The 25,839-nt window shown below is 40.4% G+C and overlaps 1 protein-coding gene across 10 annotated transcripts in view; it reads right to left on the bottom strand.

Moving 5' to 3' along the window:
* Positions 1-25,839, bottom strand: part of NFYC (nuclear transcription factor Y subunit gamma) — a 60,366-nt gene that overhangs the window by 17,892 nt on the left and 16,635 nt on the right. For 5 of the 10 annotated variants that reach the window (XM_019737104.3, XM_088791066.1, XM_074334494.2 and 2 more), the window contains exons 2-4: positions 10,948-11,060; positions 3,683-3,754; positions 2,234-2,368 (exon numbers count right to left, since the gene is read on the bottom strand). In XM_019737104.3, coding sequence (XP_019592663.1) covers positions 2,234-2,368; positions 3,683-3,754; positions 10,948-11,052 — 312 coding nt within the window. In that variant the 5' untranslated portion in view covers positions 11,053-11,060. The remainder of the gene's footprint in view (positions 1-2,233; positions 2,369-3,682; positions 3,755-10,947; positions 11,061-25,839) is intronic. The other 5 variants (XM_019737105.3, XM_074334500.2, XM_074334495.2 and 2 more) reach the window with 1 other exon arrangement.

The raw sequence follows: 25,839 nt of genomic DNA, 5'->3' as shown, positions 1-25,839 counted from the left end.
TTTATTTAAAAATAGATGACTTGATGGATAGGAGGATAGATAGATATGGAGATAAAAGGGGATGGGTATACAGGTGTTCACTGTAAACTTTACTTATGTTTGATTTTTTTTTCATAAAATATGGGAGTGCGGGTCAAGCTACTAACAAATTCTTAGCAACCTCTTACATCTTCAAGAGAAGGTGACTCATCAGATAAAATAGGAGGGGATGGAAATTTTCTGTTTTTTCTTTCCCTTGTCTCTGTGATGGCCTCAAGCCACTGAAATGCAAAACTCCAGTCCACCATTCTTGCCAACCACCAGCTTGATAATAAGCCCATCCTACCGAAGCAGGGCACATCTTAAGGCTGCCAGGACTCATTTAAGATTAGTACGATATAGTATCACATCCTTGATGATGTCACCTATTCAAGCTAGCTAAACAGTTCATCTAAGGATGGAATGGGGGGGAGGGGATAAAAAGAAATAACAATCACCTCCAAACATACACCAAAGTGTTCTAGAGTATTTTGGAAACGTATACTTAAATTGGTCTTTTAACATTTCTATTCGCCTTTTTAAGTGCTAATATTTTACTGAATTATTACTCATATTTAGTAAAATACAGAAATCTTAAATACACAGCTTGATGGACTTTAATAAATATATACACCCAGTAGCTATCACCCAGATAAAAATATAAAAAGTTTCCTTCCATCCTTTTCTAGTAAGTACCCCTACCAATCTGAGGCAACCACAGCTCTGATTTCTATCACTATATATGGTGACAGTGTATGTTATGTGCTACGTAATTTCTTTCTGGTTTCTTTTGCTTAACAGTATTTTTGAGATTCATCCATGTTGTTGTATGATCAACAGTTTGTTTCTTTTTAGTGTTTAGTAATCCATTTTATGACAATATCCATTTTTTATATATTCCCATCTTGGATACTTGAGTTGTTTCCAGTTTTGGGCTATTATAAATAAGGTTGGTATCAACATTTTTACATAAGAATGCCCACACTTTGGGTTCTATAACTAGGATTGGAATGGCTGGGTCAGAGTGGGGATATGTTTAATTTTACTAAAACGTGCCTTTACTAGAAACAGCCTTCCAAAGTGATTGTACCACTTTATATTCTGACCAGCAGCATATGAGCTTTAGTCACTCTTCTTCCTCACCAACACTCGCTATTGTCAGTTTTTTGTTTTATTTTGTTTTTTAAATTTTAGCCACTCTAGTCGGTATAAACCAGTATCTCATTGTGATTTTAATTTGTATTTTCCAGATGACAAATGATGTTATGAACCTTTTCCTATGCTCATTGGTCATTTGGATATATTCTTTTTTGAACGGCCCATTTAAGTGTTTTGCCCATTTTATTTTTTAATCGGAATTGATCTTGAAGGCAGCTTTAACGGGATCTCTCTAGATCCACAGGCTTCCTTCAAGGCAGCATAAAGTTCCCAATGTCTAGCTGAACTAGAATGTAGGCTTCCCGGGGGTGGGAATTTTTGTCTGTTTTGTGTATTAATCCCCAGAGCCTAGAACAGTGCTTGCTTGGCACATTGTGGGTGTTTAATAAATATTTGTAGAATAAATGAATACATGCATTTTCAACTTTGGAGGTAAAGGGAAACAAGAGGAGAAAACATAATTTATTTTCTTGGCTTTGTTGTTAAAATACTGCCACTGTCTTGTATCTATCTGGGAAACCTTTCTCCCAAGAGCTAGGGCCTGGCTGCTGAGAGGAGGGCCTCTCAAGCCAATGACCAGCGGGTCTTCATGTAATATGAATGTTGATTTGCTGGATTAAAATGAAAACAAAAAGAACAGGGGAAGGATTCCCAGGAAGGCAGAGAAGGAACAAAAGGCTAATGAGGTTAGTGAGACTGATTCTTCCTGGGACTGTGTTTCCTGGGTCTCTCAAGGCTTCTAACCAGAAGTTGTTTACATCTGGAAATAGATAAATATCACTTTAGCCTCTGTTTATAGTGAGGACTCTCCAAGTGAAGAGTTCAGTCACTGAGCTGTGAAAACCATGGGAGAGTTGGAAATTAAGATTTCTAGTCGGGAAATACTATCAGTGGCTGTAAGGTACGCCTGCCTCCCAACAGCACGGGAAGACGACAATTACACACACAAGCTTGACAGAACCCTAAGGAACAACCACCTTAGGTCCAAAGCCATGCAAGAGCAGCACGCAAAGGCAACAGCTCGCCCAGTTTTCCCGATGTAAGTCTACAGTATTACCTGCAGAGTCCGTCGCTTGTTATCCTCCGTGTGGATCCAGGCTCGAAGAGTCAACTCCGTGATAAAGATCTGGGCTGCCTTGGCAAACAGCACAGGGGCTTCTGCACTGATCATCTGCAACAGACGTAGGCCGCCCTGTCAATCACCAGCAAGTCATTCAAAGCCGTCAGTGTGTCCCTTACCTGATGTCCTGCCACTGGACTATGGGGCAAGGATCGGAAAATGAGAAGGTAGTAGCCTCAAGAGATCCCCAAGTAAAATCAATCCTTGAGTAGGGACAAAGCAGGCAGTGGGTGGAAGAAGGGGAGAGGGAGAAAGAATACTCACTCAGCTAACTAGCGCCTATGGCGCATTCTGACTCTCTTAATAGCCTTTCAGAGAAACAAGGGTTTAGGAGAGATGAAGTGACTTGCCCACGGCCATACAGCCAGTATGGTAGGGTTTAGGTTCTAATCCAAGGAGAGATGATGTGGGGAAAGATAATGGGTTTGAGAATCAATGGATCTAGGTAGTCTCAGGCTTCCCATCCTGTGGGCTTTATTTTTCATATACTGAAAAAGAGGAGAACCTTCCAATACTGTTGTGGGAATCACATGAAATAATATCAATAAAAGCACCCAGCATAGGGCCTGGCACGTAGTAAGTAACATAAACTCTTGGGCAAATAAGGCTCTGAACCCTGGGGGAGGTAGTCTGTACAGGACAGAGCCATGGGCAGAGCTCTGGAGTTAAGGACGCAGGAGATGAAAATTGGGATCTTGGTTCTCCGACTCTGGGTGAGTCACTTTTAACTTCTTTTGTCCATTTCCATACCTATAAAATGAAACGAATAATTCTTATCCTATCAAATCTCACACGGTTGCTATGAGGAAGAAGTGAGCTAATAGAAGGGAAAATTGCTGTGAACCGTTAGCTTTCTATACAAATACAAGAGACTATTAATTTTGAGTGGTAAAGGAGAGGGAATTGCTCTTTTCCTGAGAGTTATAGTGGGAACATGGACTCCTAGGAATACAGCAACAGCCAGCCCCAAGTAAACCCTCTCACAAATATAATTCATGTAAAACAACTCACAGATGCAGTATCACTATCAAACATTTCTTAAGAGCTCAAATCGACAAACTAGAGGTTGTAATAAGATCCTACGAAGATGGCACTGTCCTGTTGATTTGATGATATATGTTTACATTACATGGTGATTCAAAAGCACTCAGCATCTTTTCAACATCTAGAAAAGAGTATATCCCTAATTTTCAGAGAAGCACCATATAATCATTAAAACTGTTCCATTTCAGCCCACTTAACAATTTTACCAGGAACCAAATAAAAAAGTGACAGACAATAACAATATTTTCATTTTTGTTTAAACTTTGAGCTCTAGAGAAATGAGCAATACTCCGCCCATCGTTTTAGCTTCAATATGAACAATAAAAATGAATGCGAATTCACCTTCACATCTTCATCCAGTTTCATAATCTTCTTAATACGAGCCAGTGGGAGTTCCTGCACTCGGAAATCTTTCTGAAATGAGTAACACAAGGTGCATTAAGTGGTGGGGACAGTCGGTAGAGCATGACAGGCAGCATGAAACACTGATTTGCTTAGTCCCTCCTTTCAGAAAATACGCCAGGAGAGGAGGTACAGATGAAATGAAGAAAACACAAGCTCCTTGCAAAATTCGTCTTAACCCATGCAGAGCTTCAATCAATCAAAGGGTTTCAGGATAAATTTATGATGGCTTTCTCACAGTGCCCTCTAGAAAATGAGCTCCAAACAATACCAGATTCTTTGCCAGCACACTATAGAGGTACATTATGAGTATCTTTTTCTTCCCAGGAAAGTTTACCAGTATGCAATATGCACATGAAAACAAGAGTTTTGCCTCAGGGGCATTCTTCTAAGTTGCCAGTTCTTTCTTCCATGCAGGGTCTACAAGGGCAAGTGCCAGCAGTCACCTGACCACAGTGACCCCCAGTTCTCTACTGCTGACCTCTGCACTAACCTGACACCAGAAATCGGGGGGTGGGGTGGGGGGACTTCTTTCCCATCACAGCAGCAAAGGGCCTGTCTCCAAACTCTGCTTGGACGTTTGCTCGGAGGGAGGGTATGGAAGAAGGGTGAGGGTGAATTTATCTGGTGGCTTTTTGGAATAGCCCTGGCACTTTTTTCCTTAACAAACAAAACTGGGCTGGAGGGGAACCACATCACTTTACCAGGGACAGGATTTAGGAAAGGGCTTTTTGACCAGCACGACTTGATTATTTGCAAGTTTTTGTTTTATTTTGATACCACTGGTATTTAAACACATGGCTGATGATGGATGCAATTCTAGAAATAAAAATCAATTCTGAGTTTCAGAGCTGCAATGAAGAAAGAGGTCCAAAGGCAGAGATTAGCTAAAATCAGCAAAATCCCTGCTGGGACTAGGTGTCAAATGATTGATTCTATAAGTGGTCTGAAATGTGACTCACCAGACCCAATATGCTCACCTGGGAATTTGCATCATCACATTATGGAAAGAACAGCTATTATTTGAGATCTGGTATAATTAATACATAAGTGAACTTTCTTTTCCAGGACCAACAGAAAAACCTCAACTGTATGTCAAGGAAGGCAGTGGGGCATTTTGGAAAAGCATAAAACAGCCTACCCAGAATCTATTTTATGATTACAGAAGGAAGAGAAACTGCTAGGATAAAATATACCCTAAGACATCTAATTTCCCCACGCAAACCCAAAAAGCTGCTTGTCGACCACTCAGCTCTACAAACTCCCAACACCAATTTTTCATCTTTTCCTTTTCCAAAGTAGCTATCAACATTTTCCAGGAAGCCTCTACTAAAAACAACCCGGGAGTGGCAGAGGTTTAGAAGCCCAGTTTATTAAATTTCACCAAAAGGAGACAGCAGGACACGTTCTTTCTATTGTTGTTTTTTTCTCCTCTTTCATTTACTCATTCATGCAACTCAACTAATATGATACCTACCGGTACTGCTATGTGAAAGATGCAAATCTTTCTTACCTTTGAACAACTTATAGTTTAATTGTTGGAGACTGCCACATAAAAACATTATAACCCCTATTCTATACTAGATGGGGGTATAAAATCCCACAGGGACAGAGGAAACAACCAGCTGGCAGTGGGGGGTTGGAGTGAGCAGGAGGAGTTGGCAAAGTGGGGGCTGACATCTGAATTGTGCCTAAGGGATGCTACAAATGTGCTTGTTGGAAAAGTGTGAGAATGTTATTTAGACAGAGGGAACAGCATGCGCAGGAGCACAGACACAGACACAGAAAACATGGTCAAGTTTCAGACATGTGACCTTAGGACAGAAGGGAACAGGAAAGGGAAGGGTGGCTTGGGGCCAGACCCTAAAGGGATTTAAAAAACAAAAATTTAACCACAGAAGTCAATCAGTGGTCTTCCTTCTTGTGTGGTATATCACAGAAAACGATGATGCTGAACAGAAATGCCAAAGAGAATACTGGGGGTCAGGGCTCCCTGTGGAAGGCCTCCCGGGATGATACACACAGCACAAGACTATGACCACAAGATTTAGCTCTCTTGCAAGTGTGCTCTCACTTGGCGTGGCTACTGAGTATAATTTCCACAAGACTGTTCCAAGATTACTTAACCAAAGCCCAAAGCTGATAAAAAGATCTCCTTCCCCAACTTGAAAGAGTAAAATAACACTTTTAGAATTTCTATGAGACTATTCTTTAATCAAAAGCAACAAGAAATGGTAAAGGTAAAGAGATTATATCATTGCCACCTTGGAGAGATGTAAAATGAGGCAGAAATGTACAAAAACTTTTTGCTCTAAGCCCCACCCCAACCTTTTCTTTTATGAGTAACTTTCTTATGATCCCCAAACCTTGAGATCTCAAGGGGCAGTGTGTGAAAAGTGGATCTTCAGATGTGTGTGGTTCCTTATTGCTGACAACAGCCCAGTTTTCTAGAATCTCACCCTAGCTTTCCAGTCACATGTGTGTATGATAAGCTTACTAGAGAGGGGAGCCCCTTCATTATCAGTAGTTTGAAGTCCACTAAATTGGCTTTTAATTCAATGCTCCCTTTGTCATCAGCAACCATGCAACTGATGTGAATAACATTTAATTTCTGATGCTGAGCCAAGTGGAACAACTGAGACATACTGATTTTTTCCTTCTACTCTTGGGAGTGGTATCAGCAAGGTGCAAGAGCAGATTCTCTCTCAGAACATTCCTGTGCTGCCAACCACAAGCAAAGAACTACATTAAAAATGCTGCCATCTGAAATTGCTGAGTTTCAAGAAGTCTGAATTCACTCAATGAGAGTTCGGAGCCAAAGGAAAGTCAATGGGTCTCAGACTGCACTACAGAACATCCCGAGTTTCAAATAATGACGAGAAATCTTTTCCAGGCCTGCCTACCAGCCAGGCACGAGGGCAAAGTCAAGATTCTAATCCTCTCAAAAGCAGTGATTCTCAACCTTGGCTGCATGTTAGAATCACCTGGGGAGCTTTTGGAAAAACAGTGCTTGGGCTTTATCCCAGACTAACTGGATCAGGAACTCCTGGCATCACATTTTTTGAAAACTCCCCTGGTGACTATAATCAACAGTGAGGGTTAAGGACCACTGCTTCAAAGCCTTAATACTCAAAGTGAGGTCCTTACACCAGCAACGGCATTGCCTGGGACCTCAAAACAAATGCACAATCTCAGGCTCTACTCTCTATTTTAACAAGATCCTCATGTGGTTCATTAGACGACAAAGTCTGAGAAGCACTGCTCTACAGGAAGGGCTCAAACAACACAGGACCTGCTCTGTCTGTCCACCAACCTTCACCTCCAGTTTCTTGTTTAAATGGTTATCTGATTTGACTGTAATGTTAGAAATGCCATTGTCTAATCTGGAGGCACTGAAGAGTGAAAAAATGTAACTGGCAATTAAAAGAAAGTGACCTAGGCATTAAATTACAGCTAATTGAAGGCCGAATGGGATGTAGCGAATAAGTTAGGGGAGGATTAGATTTTTCTTTTCAAGATTCAGCATTGTTGCCTCCCCCCCCGCCCCCCAAAGACAAACTTGGCTTTTTCTTGCCCACTTTCAAAGAGGTCTACAGGGGTAAAATTCAATGCCAAAAAGTCTGTTAATTATCACTCCCAGAACTCTGCTGAGCAGGAAAGTGGTATTTTACACAATCATCCTGTTGTACAATCATTTTGGTATGATTTTTAACCAACTTCAATTCCAGCTGAACACCACCTGGATTTATGGACAATTACAGAGCTTTTAAGAGTGAGGAGAGTGTGATGGCCAAGCTGAGAGGAAAGATAAATTTCTTTTCCAGAACACAGAGCAAAATGACTGGGGTCAGTATTTCCAATACATCATGAAATCTATCACCTAGCAAACTTTAATTACTTGTTTTTGGAACAATCTTTATCCAAGTCTTAGAGACCACAACACCTTGTGAATATTCTCCTAAGTTTTATTCATGTTTGGATACTTTGAACATGTGGATTTTCAAAAAAATCTGTTAGACATGTTGAGATGTCAACCTAAGAGGCTCTGACATATCTGAGGAAGTCTGGTTATAAGTGTTACTGAGTTCTGGAAAGGCACAGACTAAATGCTAAAATACCTGGCCACAGTACACAGGCAGAAGTGCAGTCAGAGAATCAGATACCTTCATGTGTCATAGGGAGAGGGGAAAATAGGAGTTTTACAAAGGGAGCGATCACTCCCACTTGACTGGATTGTGTTCTCTTCAAACGTGGCATTGATGTTGCTTCACACTAAATCTGAAGTGAAGGAGTCTGGGTCATTCAAGCATTTATTGTGCACCTACTATATGCCAAACATTCTAAGTATCTGATGTAAGAGATACCATGGTAACATTCTAGGCATCTTTTTTCAAGGGTACGTGGGAGAAAAATTTTAGTTAGCCATCAACAGAAGAATGATTCAAGACAACCTTCCTCCTTGCTCTTCTTTCTCTTCACAAAACTTGAACTAAAACTGAATCCCTCAAAGAATCCATTTTTAACCTCTGAAGGACTAGCTGTCCAGGTACCAAAAGTAGGTCAATACTACAATCTGCTTTGTTGGCAATCAAGCTTGAAAATTAAAGCAAGTAGGGTAAAAATCAGAGCCCACACCCATGTTCATTGCAGCATCATTCACTACAGCCAAGAAGTAGAAGCAACCCAAATGCCCACTGGCAGATGAACAGATAAACAAAATGTGGTACATACACATATACATGGACTATTATTCAGCCTTAAGAAGGAAAGAAATCCAGCCACATGTTATAACACGGATGTGCCTTGAAGACAAACAATATGCTAAGTGAAATAAGCCAGTCACAAAAAGACAAATAGATGTTATGATACCACTTATATGAGGTACTTAAGAGAGTAGAAAGTAGAATTGTGGTTATCAGGGGCTGGGGAGAGGGGAAGAGGGTAGCTGTTGATTAATGGGTATAGAGTTTCAGTTCTGCCAGCTGAAAAAGTCCTAGAGATCTATTCCACAGCAATGTGAATATATTTAAGACTAGTGAACTTTATAATTTTAAACGGTAAGATGGTAAATTTTGTGTGTTTGTTTTAACCACAATTAAAAAAGAGAAAATCAAAGCCCAACAAAATATAGACGAGTTAAGTGCTGAGCTTGAACGTCCAGTTTCTCTAGCCACTTGCTTGGATGCTGTATTTCTGCTTCTGCGCTCAAGCTGGAGCGCAGACTTGATATACTCGCCTGGACCCACGACACCCCAGGAGGGCACTAGTTTTACACCAACTGACGTCAGCACTAAAACCTGATAAGCTTAACCATGAGATTATCCCCTTAAAATATGACCAAAAGACCCCACTTTTGACTTTATAATTTCATTTTTTCCTACCTTCTCTTTTACATCTGAGACAGTATAGATAACTACCACCTTTAGACTGCAAAAGAGAAACAATGACTTTTCAGTGGAAATCCACATGTGAACACAGCCTACTCTCAGAAAGGCCAAGGCCAAGCTCAACTGCTGAAAAATCCCCCCTAGAAACAAACACGACTCATAGGTACATCCAGAATACGAATTAGTTTTTTACCACTGAAGTCAGCGGATATTAATCACAATGAGAAGTTCTTTTGTTTATTTTATTCATTCATCACTTGTTTATAGCCTGTCTCTCCCACCGGAATATATGTTCTGCGAATACAATGCTCTTACCTGGTTCCTTACTGGGTCCACAGTATCTAGCATAGCCACTGTAGGTGCATAAAAAGTATTTGCTGAGTGAGCAAATAAACTGACCTTGTATATCAGAGGTTAAAATCCACTAACTAAAAAATTGCAACATTATTTCTACATTAGGAACGAATCCAGTGTCTGCTCTGCCAGGATGCTAATACCTTCCAGGCAGGAATGACACATCTAACCCAGAGAGCTCCATCAGTATTTGCTAAAATGACACCAAATGGAACATTCTTCCTAAGGACATGACACTACGCTCTGCAAATATTTCAATTCTAACCTGTCTCACCTGCTACCACTGTTACATTCCTTAAACCTGCCTCCACCGCCACTACCCACACAGTAACCTCCAGCCACTCTGAACTTCGTGCTGTTCCTCTAAACCTAAGGCCTCCCTGCCTCTATGAGGTGTTTCCCTCTGCCTGAGACATACTTTCCCCACACAGTGCAATATAGAGATGAAATAGTATAGAACTGTACACTTGAAACCTATGCAATTTTATTACCAATGTCACCCCAATAAATTTAATTAAAAAATATATATTCTCGCCCATCCTTTTCATCTGGTAAATGCAGCATACTCACATTTTAAGACTCACCAAAATGTCCCCTTTACTTAAAGTTCCCAAATTCAACCAGGGAGGAACAACCACTGTGTCCTGTGCTCCCACAGCACAGGACGTTTTGACTTTTACTGCTTCAGACTCATTCCTGTGTCTGACTCGGTAAGCATTTAATAGATACTTACTGAATAAATGACTCTAGTTATAATTACTAGATTATAAACTCAAGGATTATATCTGATTCTTTTAAGTCAGTGGTTCTCCACAGCGGGTGATTTTAGCGCCAGGAGACATTTGCCAATGTCTGGAGACATTTTGGGTTGTCACGCTGGCAGGAGGTGGAGAGTTCCACTGGCATCTAGTGAGGAGAGGCCAGGGCTGCTGCTCACCATCCCACAAAGCACAGGACAGCCCCTCACAACAAAGAATCATCCAACCCGAAGTGTCAACGATGCTGAGGCTGAGAAACCCTCATCGAAGTGTATCTTTTAAAACCTGGAAAGAGTGACTGCTTACACTAGATTTGTTGTTGAATAAATTGCCCAATAGTTTTCATCAGCTTCTAGAAATTTGGCAGGGCCACTAAATCAGGCCTGAGAAATGAGCTGAAGCTACTGAAGAAAAGTGAGAAAGCTCGGTTTTTCTGCATTCTCTAAAATACACGCCTCGCATTAAACTACCTCCAAGTCAAGGCATCCACTACACATTCACATGTCTAAGGAGAGCCACTAAAATATTTTTCAAAATCCCTGTAGCTACCTCACCTAAGGTAAATTATATTTCCATTTCCCCACCCAAAGGTCAGGAATGAATTATGCCTTTGTAAATGTGATTGAGATGAAACATGTTTTAGTCTGTTTGGGTTGTTCATCGACTAGCTCTTTACACTGTTTGGAAGCTTCTCCTTGGCTCTTACCACTGTTAAGTTCCGGATTTCCTCCATGACCCGAGGCCAGAAGGACTGCAGGCTCTGCTGAGCATCGCTGCTGCTAGTGCCACCAAATCCTCCTTCTGCGGACATGCTGACAACTGGAAACAAACACATACATGGGACACGTGAGAAATAGTAATACAGTCAAACTTCTGTCCAGGTCATTCATATTTTTCCTTGTAGATGTTTTCACTAATTCATCAACTTTTGAGTCTGAGAAGGTATATAATTGTGCTAAAGAGGTTTTTAACACAGACTTAATCTTAGCAAAACCATATGAGGGAAAAGTTTTCCCTTCTATCCAGTTTATACCACAGAGACTATCCAGGAGCTCCAACTAGCAAATCTAAAATTGTTAGAAATCCAAATTGAAATCCTAATGTAAATTCAAGGGCTTTTAATGTCTCGTCGTGGTGGGGAAAGGCACTTGGTTTCCCTAGTCTGGTCTATACATTTTCAATGTCATTCCCTCCAATGTTTTCTCAAGTTCTACGTGGCTTCCCACACTCTGTGCCACAGCCTGCAGCAGATACACTAAGGGTCCCCAGTGATTCATACTTTACAGAAATGCAAACCCCAAGTCTTAAAATATGAGTCAAATTTATTCTTTTGTTTTAGACACTATGGCCCCATTTCTTTGGGACTACGGATGATTATTCCTCTAATCTCAAACTAATCTGCCTCGAAGGACACAAAGGCACTAAAGCGTAGGCCAATAATTGAGTGGGTGGCACAAAGTCTCTGAACTGAAACATTACCCAGTTTTCTTCTTACCTGAACCTCTTTGTTAGGCACAAGGCCAAACAAAGCACACCATCAACTGGAAGCTTTGAAGATGGTTGAAAAACAATGGGGAATTAAATTTAGGCGAGAAGAGGGTCAGAATCTGCATTCAGTCGACTGCTTTGTGATGGAGAGGGAAGATCAGTAAGAATCCCCACTGTAGGTAATATTGTGACGTCTTAAAAGATTTACAGGAGGAAAGTAAAAAACTCCAGATGGCTTAAATGCTTATCTGGCAAATACTTAAATGCAAGAAACAGTTTAATTAAACACAAAGAATTAGAAACTTAGTGATGTGCGAAGAATTTCTATTCTGGGAAATTATTTGAAAAAGTTTCACATGCCAGTGACAGGATGCTGGCGGGACAGCTATGTAAGTCATTAAGAACTAATCGGAAGGGCTAAAAGAAAAGCACCCAAGACAGATGTCACGTGACCAAATGTGTTCCCTTCCAGGCTCCATGTGGTTGCATGCGGGGCTGCTCACTCTCCAGCAGCACAGTGGAATGAAGGCTGATAAATGTAGGTTTAGCCTGTGAGGGTGTTTGATTCTCTCTTAAATATTTGCCTGGGATTGTCCTAGAGGTCTCTGATTTTGTTGTTGTTGTTGTTTCCTTATAAAGGAAGTGATGAAAGGAAAGAAATGGAAAGAAAACAAGAGTACAATCTTCAAAGCAGAGTTCACTCTGATGTAATGACATTAGTGGGTGATGATGTAATGGGAAACGGTTTGGAGCCAATTTCTGGTGCTGGAGGCCTACAAGAAGCTCTATACATCAACACGAACTCTAAGTACTAGGAAGCAACTTGATCTTAGAGTTTCTGGACGGAATTAAAATGAAGAGCGTTGAATCACAGTTGAAAATGACTAGATAAAATTCTGAGTCCTAAACCAAATAAGGTCCTCAACTTAGCTTCCATTACATGTTCACTTATCGCAATGTGCAGAGCCTGTACGCTATTCTCTTAGAGTACTGGGAACAAAGAAATCAAGGTCATCTAGAGCAGTTTAATTATTTTTACTCACAGATTCTTCCAAGGTACTCATGACAATGAAGAGAGTGAGACTCTAACCTCTTAAAATGGGGCAAATGAAAAATCTTCTAGAAATGAAAATACTTATAAAAAAACTTAAAGAATCTAACCTTTTATTGTAGGGATCCATGGACAGGCCTCATCTTAGCAAAATCTGCCCTGCAAACTGCTACAGTCAAAGGAGGAAGATGCACGACTGCCAGTGGTATCTCTGTGTACTTGCTTATGTGTAGGTTTAGTCTGAGTGTAAAGGTCTGTGAGATTTAGAATGCTGGTAACAACTTCTGGTTGTCCTCTGATCTCTTCCCACAAACATTACACAGGCGAACAATTCAAGAAGCACTTTTGAAATGTCTGTGCAGTCTGCTTTTAAATTTTGCAGTGCCCCAACTAAGGACGTGTTGGCGCAATCAGTTCCCAAACACGTGTGCAGTCAATAGATCATGAATGAATCTCTGGCTGGCTCGGAGCCATACACTGTTGGAATGGGGATTGAGTACAAAATGGGAGTTAAATAATTCTGGAACTCAAAACTGATTTAAAGATCACTGTTTTTCTATATCTCACTTCTCCCTTCCATTAAAGATGTAATTCATTTAAAAAAAAAAAGATTTAAAGGTTAAGTTTTTTAATTGAGAGGCCCATCTGAATTAGATAATCAGAAATGGATAATGGCAAAAAAAAAACACCCATCAATAATGTCCTTTATATTTTACTGCATCATAGAAGTTTACAATTTCAAAAAAGACATTAAGAACTAGAGGCCCACCCCTCTAAAAGATGCTCACAGCTCTACTGCCACCTCTGCCCAATCCCACCCTAAGTGGTCCTTTAGCTTCAATATGAGCGCCTCCTCCAGTTCTGGGAAACTGGCTTATTAGTAAGGCATTCTTTTTCATCTTTAGATAGCTCTGACTGTTCTTTACATTAACTTGAATTTACAAACAAGTTTCCATTTGAGCTTTGGATTCACAGTTATAGTTTTTATGATTTTTTTTCCATCCAGAAACCTCTTTTTATAAATTCTGACCAAAAACCAAAGATAGTCTCTTCACCAGGGACAGAAGATCCTCTCATGAGGAAAAACAGAAAAAGGTTTGGAACATATTTTCTAGTATCTTTGCACAGAGATGATTAGTAGCTAATTCTTTTAATACCTCTTAGAGGAACACAAATTGTTACTGTAAATTCCTAGAAAAAGTGAGTACTTTGATTCAAAAGGCTTTCCTTAAAGCAGACCCAGTCTTTACATGGGGGTTTAAAAATTAGACCAAATCTCAAGAAACAGATTTTACACAAATTGGTGTTCTCAGTATTTTCTGACTGAGGCACAACTTAACATTAAAATAATAAAACTTAATCATAAACACAAACAAATTCTGCTCACCAAACACCCAAGTTAAAGAATATAAAGCAACCTTAATCTTATGACTTCTTTTAATAATTAATACATGAATATCAACTAAATTGATTTTGCTACACAAGTAGCCTATTTATAACATCTATAGTCCAGGAAAAATATGTTTGGTTCTTCTTCTAGGATGATGAGAGGAGGTATGTATTTAAAAGTAAGAAAGAGATTTATATTCTAGGATCCTTTTTTATCCCATGTTAAATTGCTATCTCTGTCACAAGATAGAGCTATTTATGAGCAGTTGACAAGGACAAACTGTCTTAGGACCAAGCCGCATAAACGCAGATCACTCTCCTGAAAAATGCACTATAGAATTTCCCAGACTTAATTCATTATTATTAGATTTATCATTTATGTTCATTAATTACTTTATAAATACTTACATGAGACTGCCTGATTAACTGTTTAATAAAGACTGAAGGCTCAGATGAAGTATTGAATGGTTGTTGCTAGAAGCAATCTCAACTCTCAATATCTATTAATTTATCTGATTTTAAAAAGAGTTTGCTTTCCAAAGCTAGAAGGAGAAGAATCAAAATCCATCAATGAAGAGGCTGTTTCTCCTCATTCAACTCAATGCCATCTCTCCACGAGTCTTCTCTAAATACCCCGTCTGGAAGTGATCCCTCCTTCCTGTGACCCCTCAGAGCCCTTAATCTGTCTGTACCTCTTTCTTCCCTCACACATTACCTTATATGATCATTATCTATGTGTACGTCTTATCATAGTTCCCCTTCTGGTTTACAAAGTCCTTGTAGCTAGGACCTGAGTACAATTCATCTCTGGATCCCTTGTAGCATCTAGCATGCAGTCTGATAAGTAATTATTCCTGAATGAAAGGGCAAGAGAGTTGCTAGGTATGGCCTTCCTGAGAAAACGAGGCCTCTTGGAAAGCTGGGCCCTGAAATGGACTTACTGGGATTGCTTGAACAACCAAAGGAACTGGTTATACAAACTATTCTGGGAAGCTCAGAATAAATGAGGTTCTCTCTGGGCCTTTAAAATAAGAAGGACTACAATCAGGAACCTGCCGGACTCAACTCAAGTGCATTTCAGCTGACAGGGCATGCATGTCAGGAAGGCTGGAGGCACACACAGTCCCGAGAGTTGCAAGGCGGACTGGAAACATGGGTGTGTACCGTTCCCCAGGATAATTCTTTTGAAAGTCAGAACCTTTTCAGAAAGGAGACCGGGATAGATTGGCAGAGTTTGAAAAATTAATGACAACTGGTAAGTAGGAGAAAGAGGGCAAATACCTCTGGTTTGGCCATTCATTAGCAGGATGATAAAGAGAAAATCATGGAAGAAATGAGGTGATTCAATCAGATCACTCAAGGGTGGCCAATATGGCTGTCACTCTAATATCCAGTTACTCTGTATCCTTCTTGAAAAAAGAAAAAGAGACCTAAGCAGTTTTCAAACATCCCAGAAGCAGAGTGCTCCTCTTTAAAGATTCGCTTGGAAATCTTTCAAGCTCTTGCTTTTGACCAGGTACCATGCTCGCCAAATTCTCCCTTAGTGATATGCCTGGATATGGAACAGGATGTATCAAAATGATCAACCTCATAAAATGATCAAAGAAACATAAGGTTGAATTGTAATATTCCAAATTCTAAAACTCTGTACTGTTAAGATTTTAGCTCTATTTCTCGGCATGTACCTCATTCTACGAAAGTCCTTCATAAAATGCCTAAACCCACAGTACAGCTCTTTGAACTAAAACCAAATAGATGTTTTTGAAAGATAATATCTTAAAACCCTAATATCACTATTCAAGAAAAAAAGACCATAGAAGCTCCCCTAACATGAAGCGCAATCCTTGACCAACGCTGCTTCTATTCAAGTACTAGGGCTGCTGCTCCATCCCAGGCAGTTACGTTTCACCTGAAAATAATGCCCTCGTTGTCAAATGCAAGTAAATCTCCTTAGCCTGGTTCTGAATGAAAAACAAATCTAAACATTGGCACCACCTTTTTCCTTAATGCCCCCAATCCAAACTGCAGCCTTGAGGCCGCTCTGAGAGTCCCCAACCGTTCCTGTGTCTCCAACGTAACACACACCAAGTATCCTCCTATGTTCCAAGCACATGTGTTCTTCACTTCCTTCTGACTGGCATTTTGATCGTGTTTTCCTCTGTCAGTAGATGACAAGATTTTTATTTTAAAGCCCGATCAGCAGCACTCTTACATGCATTTATGTTCCAGCACTGCTTCAGGTTATTTACTGCAGTTGGTTCCTGGTTTCCTTATTTGAATCTGCTAAAACTGTTGGGATGTTATAGTGTAAAGGGTGAGTGAGAGATAAAGAGACAGAATATTAATATGAAATACATGAATAAGGAGGTAGCATTTAAGCTAACTGTGCTTGCTATTTTAGATACTCTTCCAAATAAGAAAGAAAAATGAAAACTAAATTTGAGAACTGAGCTTTTCAAAACAAAACAATTCTACCACAGTCAATTTGCTTCTCGTGTTTGTACAGATGGGCCTAAGGACATATGCCATTATCAATCACGACAGCTAAAAAGCATTTCAAGCCTTAAGGAAACATGCTCTCCACAATAAAATCCAACCTCAAACTGACGATTTCATACAAGGAAAAATAACACTGCTCTGGAAATCAAAAACCTGTTTGTGAACTGGCCTGCTGCCCGTGAGTTGGTGGCCTTGTCACTCTCTTAAGCCACCCCAGGAGCAATGTACAGTGAACGCGTACGCCCAGCGGTGGTCTCGTATAGGATGGCTGCGCGTCACTACATGACGCAATAAATCAATGAACACGGGGGAAGGCAGGGTGACCAGAGCGAAGAGGGTTCAACAGTCTTTATTTAAGCTCATCTAAGGTTTCTACTTAAGAAAGCCCTGAGCTTAGTGCCAGCACCCTTACTACTTAAGTTCTAAACCCTATACAACTGGATACAGACGGCACTCACTACCATAAGAACGAATAACGTAGCCTTACTGGAGACCCCTTTCCTGATGAACGCTAAGTTCGGTGTTTGAGGGTGTGTCTGTCTCTAGATGCAAGAGGCTAAGCTGGAAGCTGGTTTGCAGAATGCCGACTGGAAGAACCATGCTTCCCAAAAGACGAAGGGTTGAAACTGGCCGCACGCTGCCTAAAGATCTGCTCACAGGACACCTCTTCAAATGGCAGCAGACACATTTCTTCAAAAACAAAAACATGTTTCTGTTTCCTGCCTACTACAACATAATCTTTTAAATCAGGGCTAGATCATAATATAGTTATCACTGGGAAAAAATGAAGGCATAGCAACTGGTGTAGCAACGAAACTGATAGCAAGGCATAAACGGAACATTTTCAAACCTGTTTCTGTGGAATAGAAATGGTATGTAAACATCTTACTTCATACACTTTCTTCCTCATTCCTTCGTTAATGCTCAACTTAAACCATCCCTGCATATAGGAAAGCAATAAAACACTATCAGTAATTTGGATGATACAGAAAAAAGACCAAATATTTTAATGAAGTATTCTAAAGCAAAGTACACAAAGTACAGCCCACAGGCCAAATGTAGCCTGCAGCCTCTTTTTATAAATTAAGTTTCACTGGAGACTGATACCCTCATTCATTTATATTATCTCTGGCTGCTTTCACTCTGCAACAGTAGAGCTGAAGTGTTACAACAGAAACCGAATGACTCACAAGCTGAAAATGTATCAGGCCCGTTACAAAAAAAGGGTCAGATAATATTTAGAACCCAGTTCTAAAGCATGTTATGTGTTTTATTTCATTGAATCTTCCCATGACAGAGGTAGTGTTCTCCCTCATTTACTGATGGAGAAACTAAGTGCCAGAGGTTGAGAAGCTTGCCCTAAATCACACAGCTGTTATATGGGTCCCTCACCCGTTAAGCCACCATTAAGAGGAAGCTCGGCTAGACCCCTCTGCCCCACAGAAATATTTGTTAATCTCTTTGACCCTCCAACCTAACAGGAGTAAATAAATTCTTGCAGAAAGAATGATGAGTAACTGGTTTTTCAGGCCCTGAGCCTGAAAGAATTCTGATGAGCTGGAAACAGAAATAGTGCCTGTAGCCGGAGTCAAATTGTATCCTAAAACAAAGAGCCATTTTGCTTACTGGATCCCTTCTGAGATTCAGAAACCCTGAAAACAACCTCTTGTCCAGTTTCTGGCAGGATCCTGCTTCTGTGTATGCTCAGGAGAGGTGAGAAGTGTGATTCTGAAGAACGTTTCAAAGATGCCAACTTAAGAGCTTTGGAGTTCACAAACTACTTGTCACATACATTACCCTCGATTGATCTTCACTCAGTTCAGTGATAAAGATATCAATATCATTCCAATTTTACAGATAAGAAAGCAGATTTGGGCATCTTAAGTTACTTGTTCAAGGTCACAATATAGTAAATGGTCAGAAATGCGGAAGCTCTAAAATTCTGTTCTTGATTTGGTATACGTTGTTCGTTCTTACTTTTCGCATTGTTTTAAGGTCTGTCTCTAGTCAAACAGTTCAAAGATGAGCAGTCTCAGTTTGATCACTGACTTAAATCCTTAACCCAAAAGATTATTTTTATCCACTTGCTCCCTGCTCCCAACATGTCTGTGGCAGTCGCAGAAGAGAAGATGCTAATGGCTGTCTCCCGTCATATAAGCAGCTTTCACTTATGTCTGCTGTTTCTCTTCCCATGCTGTCCCTTTTTTTCCTTTCTATTTTATCCTTCCCCTTCATATGACTCTAGGTCAGTCAGTAGCACCTATGAATACTCAGCTGCAAACAGTGGGGGGCAGTCAAGTACAGGGTAAAATACATCAAGAAAATGTATTGGACCTGGAGGTTCTTGCTCTCTGGCTACTAACCTGTATATTTATGATCTTGGGCATATCACTTAACTTCTGGGAGCCTCTGCTCACCTACAGCTGCACCCCACATGGCAGTGCAGCATACAAATGGGAAAATGCGTGTTAAAAGGTCTCGAAAAATACCAAGCATCAGACAAAAGCCAGATGACATATCATCATCACTGCTCAGAAAACTCTCAATTAAAAACTTGGAGGGTGTTAAAAGAATGTCAATATGAGCTTGGCTGTATTGATTTGTCTGTATGGATTCTGCTGATTCACAGACACACTGAATTCTGCCCTCTGCTTAGTGTCTTTTACCATTGATTTAAACGTTGAAAAGAAAGAAAGAAAAAAAAAAGAGGAGGGGGAGGGCGGGCAGGCAGCAGCAGTATGAGAAGGAACAAATCTTCCAAGCCAACCAAACCCTGAATCTCCCACCTCCGAGTATACAGCTGTCAGGAACTGAGAATGCAAAGAGGACTTCAAAGGGTGCAAAGCAACTGCACGATTATGCTAATCTCTTACATTTGTACATGCTTTGCACTTTGTAAAGTAGCTTTCTTCACATTATCTCATTTGCTTTTCACTGCAAACACAGCACAGGTACTGATATTCCCATCTGACGGATAAAGGTACTTTATCCAGATAGACTAAGGGGCTTGCCACAGGTCCCAGGCAAGGCTATGCCACAGCTGGAACTAAAACCCATATGCCCTGATTCTCAGTTGAGTTCTTTCAGATGTTCTCCTCCCTTTTTAGAATTGGTAACTTAGCAGAGGACCAAAAATTTCAGAACCTATGAGTCTTCTCAGTCTGGAACATAAATCCCCCAAGCCTTTTACCTTTAGTTTTCCTTATCATTCTCCTGGAAAAAGTACTACAAAATGCCAAGATGCCAGATTCTTAAACATTTCAAAGTGGAAAGTAAGGTTTTTCAGGCCTGGTAAAGCCGCAGTTGCCCACAGGACTGGGACCTGGGGAATATCTGGTCACCAACCAAGAGCAGAGATAAAAAGTCTGTGAGATAAGCTCCAAGTTCACTCTCTCTGGGGGCCTGCTGATGGGAAGTCAGTCACTGTATCTTTTCACTATAGTTCAGGGAAAAGCCTTAGCCATAGCCCTCTTCTTGGAGGTGTCGCCATAGCTGCACACATATCGGAGGAATCATCGGGCTAAATTTTGCAGTGTTTCAGAATTATAGCTATTGGTACCTTGTGAACATGGTGACAATATTATTTTAATTATCAGCCTTCACTCCAAGAAATCAGAATTTCTTTGTTCTACCTACCTCGCCAGGGGTAAAGCAAGGAGCATAAATCACAGCTAAGAGCTATAAAGCAACTGATTATTTGAGAACACCATAACTCATCTAAAAATACCCATGTCCGTGGTCCAAGGTAAGAACCCAAATCTAGCTGCCCAATACACCCCACCAAGTGTGCATCTACACAGCCAAGGAACACGGAACACTTAACACAACTCTAACTTCACAACCATCTGGAAAGTCTTTTAACTACTTATTTGGCCTTAATGAACTTAGGATGAGTGAGACAACCTCCCAACACGCTGGCAGTACTCATAGTTATCTATTTGCACTACGCTTTGTTCAGAAAAGCACCTCACCTACCTTGTTTGACAAAAACTTTAAAAATAATTCAATTTGACTATATAGTTGATCCTTTTATGATCAACTTGTTTAGTCATATAATGTAAGATTGTGTGAGAACTCCAGGAAAATTCCCAATTTTTTTTTCAATGTGTGCCTTTTGGGGGAAGAGCAAGCACAAGAAAAGGGGAGGTGGGAGGAGGAATCAGTCCCACCAGATGGGGACACAGCCACAGCTTGCTTTTCAGACAGCAACAAGGTGCAATGCAGAGAGCCCAGGGCTTAAGTCACTGTGCTCTGCCTCTCGTTTCCTCGCCCACAAGGTGGGGTAGTAATCCTCGTCCTACCTACCTTAGGGAAACACCAAGTGAGATAATACATGTAAAATCACTCCATTAACTACAAAGTTCTGTGTTTATATACATATTACATACTATACAACGCTTAACTACTTTCAAGGGTAGCTTCATGGGCATTTGGCCAGTTAATTACCAGGAGAGAAATAACCATGGAGTTCAGGATATAAATAACCAGGTAAGGTGGCTGGAAATTTACCACTATTTCTCTAGCGAAAGTTTTTTTTATTGCCTTTACTTTAGATTGAGGATAATTACAACATACCTAGCCTAGAAACTAAATATAGGTGCCTTTTATTAAAGTTTCTGCTAACTCCTACAGATGTGGCTATCCTCTTCCTGGTCATTTACAGTGTGCACTGCTCGTGACTGTTAACCTGATCACGTTGCTATAAATTACTTGTTAAGCAAATGTTGCCCAACTCCCCCATGTGTATTTATGGTTGTCTTCATGCAGAATGCTACCATCTGACACTTCACAAAGCTAACACCAGGAAGATTAAGCCCAATAATACTCAGGGAAAAAATCAACTCTAGTCTTTGCCCCGGATGGAGGTGTGTGTATGTATACTTAAACCTTAAACAAGAAAGCTTAAGGTGATACGTACACACGCATATATACACATATGTGTATAATTGCAAAGAACCACTGGATAACATTTCAAGGAAATAGTACGTTTTCCTAACAAGTGAAGGCCATCAGATTCTAGGGCAGTATTTCTAATCTTTTACATATCAAGGCACAAACAGAAAATATTAATATTAGCTTTCTGAATATTTAATCTATGATGATACTAATGCCCTCACTCAGTTGAACTTGTGCCAAGACCGTGTACCACACACACGTGCTCTAAGTATTTGGTGGAAAATGTGGGCTTCACTAAAGGGTGACACCTTTACTTTGTAATGTATGCCCGGGTAAGGCAAGTTAAAGACATTCTCTGGTTTTAACTAACATTCAAAAAATGACCAAGTGACTTTTTAGAGTAAACAATACTAATCCATGTAGGTGAGCTGCACACTCAGGTAATAGGGGTGCGCCATTTAAAAAGCTTAGAGACCGCCGACCTAGAGGGCTCTGCCACGCGCACGTCCAGATGTCTCAACTTCAGGGTCCAACCTTTTTTGTGTTTCCATCTTTGACACGAAGTTTATTGGTCCTTCTGCCCATTCTCTCCCTTGAGTCTCTGCCATCCATTCCCCAGGTTCAGCTATAATCCCTATGAGCTTAAATTCCAAATACACATTACCAATTCAGATATTTCTCCAAAGCTCCAGGTCTGTATGCTGAATACCTCCAACCGGAAAGCCACCCAGAGCTCAAACTCCATGTACGCAAAAGCACACCTATCCTCCTCTTTCCCCAAACCCGCTCCTTCTAACTTTTCTGTTCTTATCCTCCAGTCACTCAGGCTTGAAATCTCAGTCATCCGGGACTCTGTCCTTCCATTCTAATCAACTGCTAAATTCTGTAGTAACAGTGTCCGTCTCCTGACCTTTCTTCATACTGCCACTAACTTTGTTCCGGCCCTTATCACCTCCATGTAATGATAAAAATGATGATAAATAAAAAGGATAACAGCTAATACTCATTTACTGCTCACCAGGTTGGGTTCTAAGCTCTTTACATTACCATCTCCTTTAAGCTCTCATAACAACTCTATAATAGCTGTGAACTCATTGCACTGCTCACTGTTTCTAGTGTCTTCTACTCAAATCTACTCATTTCTACATAATGATGCTTAATAGATCTTATAAAAGCACAGCTTTGATACTGCCACATCAACCTGTTAGCCCAAATCTTCCCCAGTTCACCAATGTCAAGGAGAGACGGTTCAAGTTTCTTAGCCAGGCAGTCAAAACCCTCCAACGTCTGCCCCAACTTCCTTCTCCAGGCTTCTTCTGCCCCTCCCTCCTGTCCCTAACTCATCTCCTTATGCTCTGAGCAGACTGAACCATTCACTGCTCTTTTCAGCCCACACTGCCCGGTTGGAATCATGACCTTGCTCCTCCTATTCCCCATGCCGAACGCCCTTGTCCCTAACCCGAGTCCAACACTCAGGTAAAATGCCTTCTTTCATTCCTAAACCAGAAGTAAAGGTCTCCTCTCCTCTGAATTCTGCGTCCTGCGCTTGTACCTTCCATATCAGTTTATATACTTGATATAAAACATGTCTCCACTATCAGATTGTTAGATCCTGGAGAACAGTTTTATTTGTATATATTTTTAAAATTTCAGGGTGGCCAGTTAGCTCAGCTGGTTAGAGCGTGGTGCTCTACTTGACTTGGGGCTGATGGGTCCTGGAAAAACACACTTTAAAAAAAAGTAAAAATCTCCACATAAGGGCGGCCGGATGGCTCAGGTGGTTAGAGCGCGAGCTCTCAACAGCAAGGTTGCCAGTTCAATTCCCGCATGGGATGGTGGGCTGCACCCCCTGCAACTAAAGATTGAAAACGGTGACTGGAATTGGAGCTGAGCTGCACCCTCCACAACTAGATTGAGGGACAACGAGTTGGAGCTGATGGGCCCTGGAGAAACACACTGTTCCCCAACATTCCTCAATGAAATTTATAAAAAAATAAAAACTCCACATGAAAGACATGTATGCATGGTGAATTAGCGAAAGGAAGTGTAAAGCATCCAACTTGAGTACTTTCTCAAAGGTAAGAACTATATAGTTTAGATAGATTTTTTTAAAAAAAATAATTTTATCTGAATATTTCCAGTCAAGTGGGTCTTCCCTTTAGTTTCCTATGTAATTGAAACTATGGAAACAGAACAAAATGATAGTACTTCCAAGAAAAAAAGGTAGTAAGCAGGTGAATCAGCACTGCTGTTTGCTCTGGTTGTTTTATTCTCCATTCTTCCTTTGAACTAAAGAACACAAGGTCACAAGCTATGTTGTGCCTCTTTCAAGTTAAACATTTACTAGATTTTTTTTTTCTTCAGTTCTGCCTTTACAGTGGAATTTACCTTCATTTCTTATCCTTCAACTGCCCTTTTTCACTGCAGGGTACAAAACTAATTTAATTTATCGTAAACACTCTAAATAGAGAAAAACTTTTGGTAAATTATTGAACAGTAGGGTCTGACTTTGGGATGCCAAAGGAAGAGATAGGATCTGAGAACAAGTTCTTAAGAGCAGGACCCAATACTGAGGCAGGAGAAAGATTTAAAAGAAAACAAAACTTCTGGGAAATGCAGACAGGTGGATACCATTCAGTTGTGTCTACTATAATTTTCAGTCACAATATATACCTCAGGACTTAAATGTTACATAAGTTACATCATTCAAGCTCTCATTTTTAAAATACACTGTAACTTTTGTTCAAATAGATGAAGGTGGTGAAAAATCTAACTACGAAAAAGTAAAAATTTTCTAGCAGATTATAGTCTATCAGAGAATATGCAAAATAGGAACAAAAAAACAAATCCGCAACTACACAGACACACACATGCAGAAACATAATGCCACTTTGCTGGTGGCAAAGATTAAAGTCAGCATGGTCAAAATATTATTTTGGGAGTATACAGACAATGATTTCTATTTCAGACTTGTCAAATGCTTTAAATGATCCTGGGATCTTTGTTTATTAAATACGGGTTGGCTTATACACTCAAAGAACCAGGTCCAAACTTGTTTAGGAATTAGCTTGTTCTTGAGGTGTGTTAACAAAAACAAAACAAAAAACCCCCACTAACTGGCATGCAGCTGTTGCATTTGTGTAACTTGGCTTAGTTCCTTGTAATGTATAAAAGTAACCCAGCTCTCTGGGACACCTCAGCCAGGTGGGCACCAGCAGCTTCCGAGCTGATTCTCAGCTTTCTGAATAAGCAACTGGCTGAGGCAAGAGATCTTCAGATCCCAAAAGGGATGGTAAGTCTGCTGCCACAGCAGACTTTCTAACCAACAGACTCCATACGGAGACTTCTGAACCTCTTTCATAACCCATTTTCTCTCTGTTCCTTCTGTGTTCAAACAGCAAACCTGTATAGATGTACCAAAAGGAAGAGAAATATGAAAAATAAAAGGTAAAAACAACCTTGGGGAATAAAAGAAACATGGAATGAACTGAGTAGGAGCTGAATCTCTGAACTTGCACAGGCCAGTCATTGAAGGGCTGACAGACGAGAGCACCTAATCTCTCTGCGCCTCAACTTCCCCACTTTACAAGGAAGGGAACTGGACTATATCCCTAAGTGACTTCCGTCAGCCTAACTTAAGAGTATACAAACTCTGTATGCATAGATTATTAAGGACAGGGACCATTACTTAACAACTTCATTCAAGAAGACCATTATAAATGATTCGCTTTAAGAATGTTTTTTGAGTAAACAAAGCCTCCACCGAAGTATATAGCTTCTTTTAAAGGAGGCCTCATCTTATTTTAGGAACAAAAAGCTCACAGTTACCACAACTGCTGTTTTCAAACATACACATCCCAGGAACTGGAATTTTATTTGGAGAGGACAGTGTCAATTTTGCCAGGCCTTATTCTGTCTATGATTCTTTCAATGCACAGAAAGGAGGCAGACATCAATGCTGACTGACCATGCCTGAGAGGAAGTGACTTAATAGGACAGGAAATCAAATAGATCACAAAATATCTACCCCTCCCCACGGGGGGGGGGGGGGGGGGAGAGAGTCCTAAAAACAGATGACAGCAGGCATGTAAAATGGGTGAGAATGAGATCTCCATGGGTTTTCCACCATTTATCTTGGAAATATACCTCACAGTAGGTATCAGTTGTGTGAAACTCATGCTAGTGTTTATATTTTGATGAAAGACCAATTTTTTAAAAAGTCTATTTTTTAAAAAGTCTTAATCCCAACATCTACTTGCTTGCTACTACTGTGCA

This window comes from Rhinolophus sinicus, chromosome 14 (assembly GCF_057876585.1).
Source record: "Rhinolophus sinicus isolate RSI-liver-muscle chromosome 14, RSI-T2T, whole genome shotgun sequence".
In the NCBI taxonomy this organism is placed as follows: Eukaryota; Metazoa; Chordata; class Mammalia; order Chiroptera; family Rhinolophidae; genus Rhinolophus; species Rhinolophus sinicus.
This window is presented reverse-complemented; position numbering and strand designations above follow the sequence as displayed.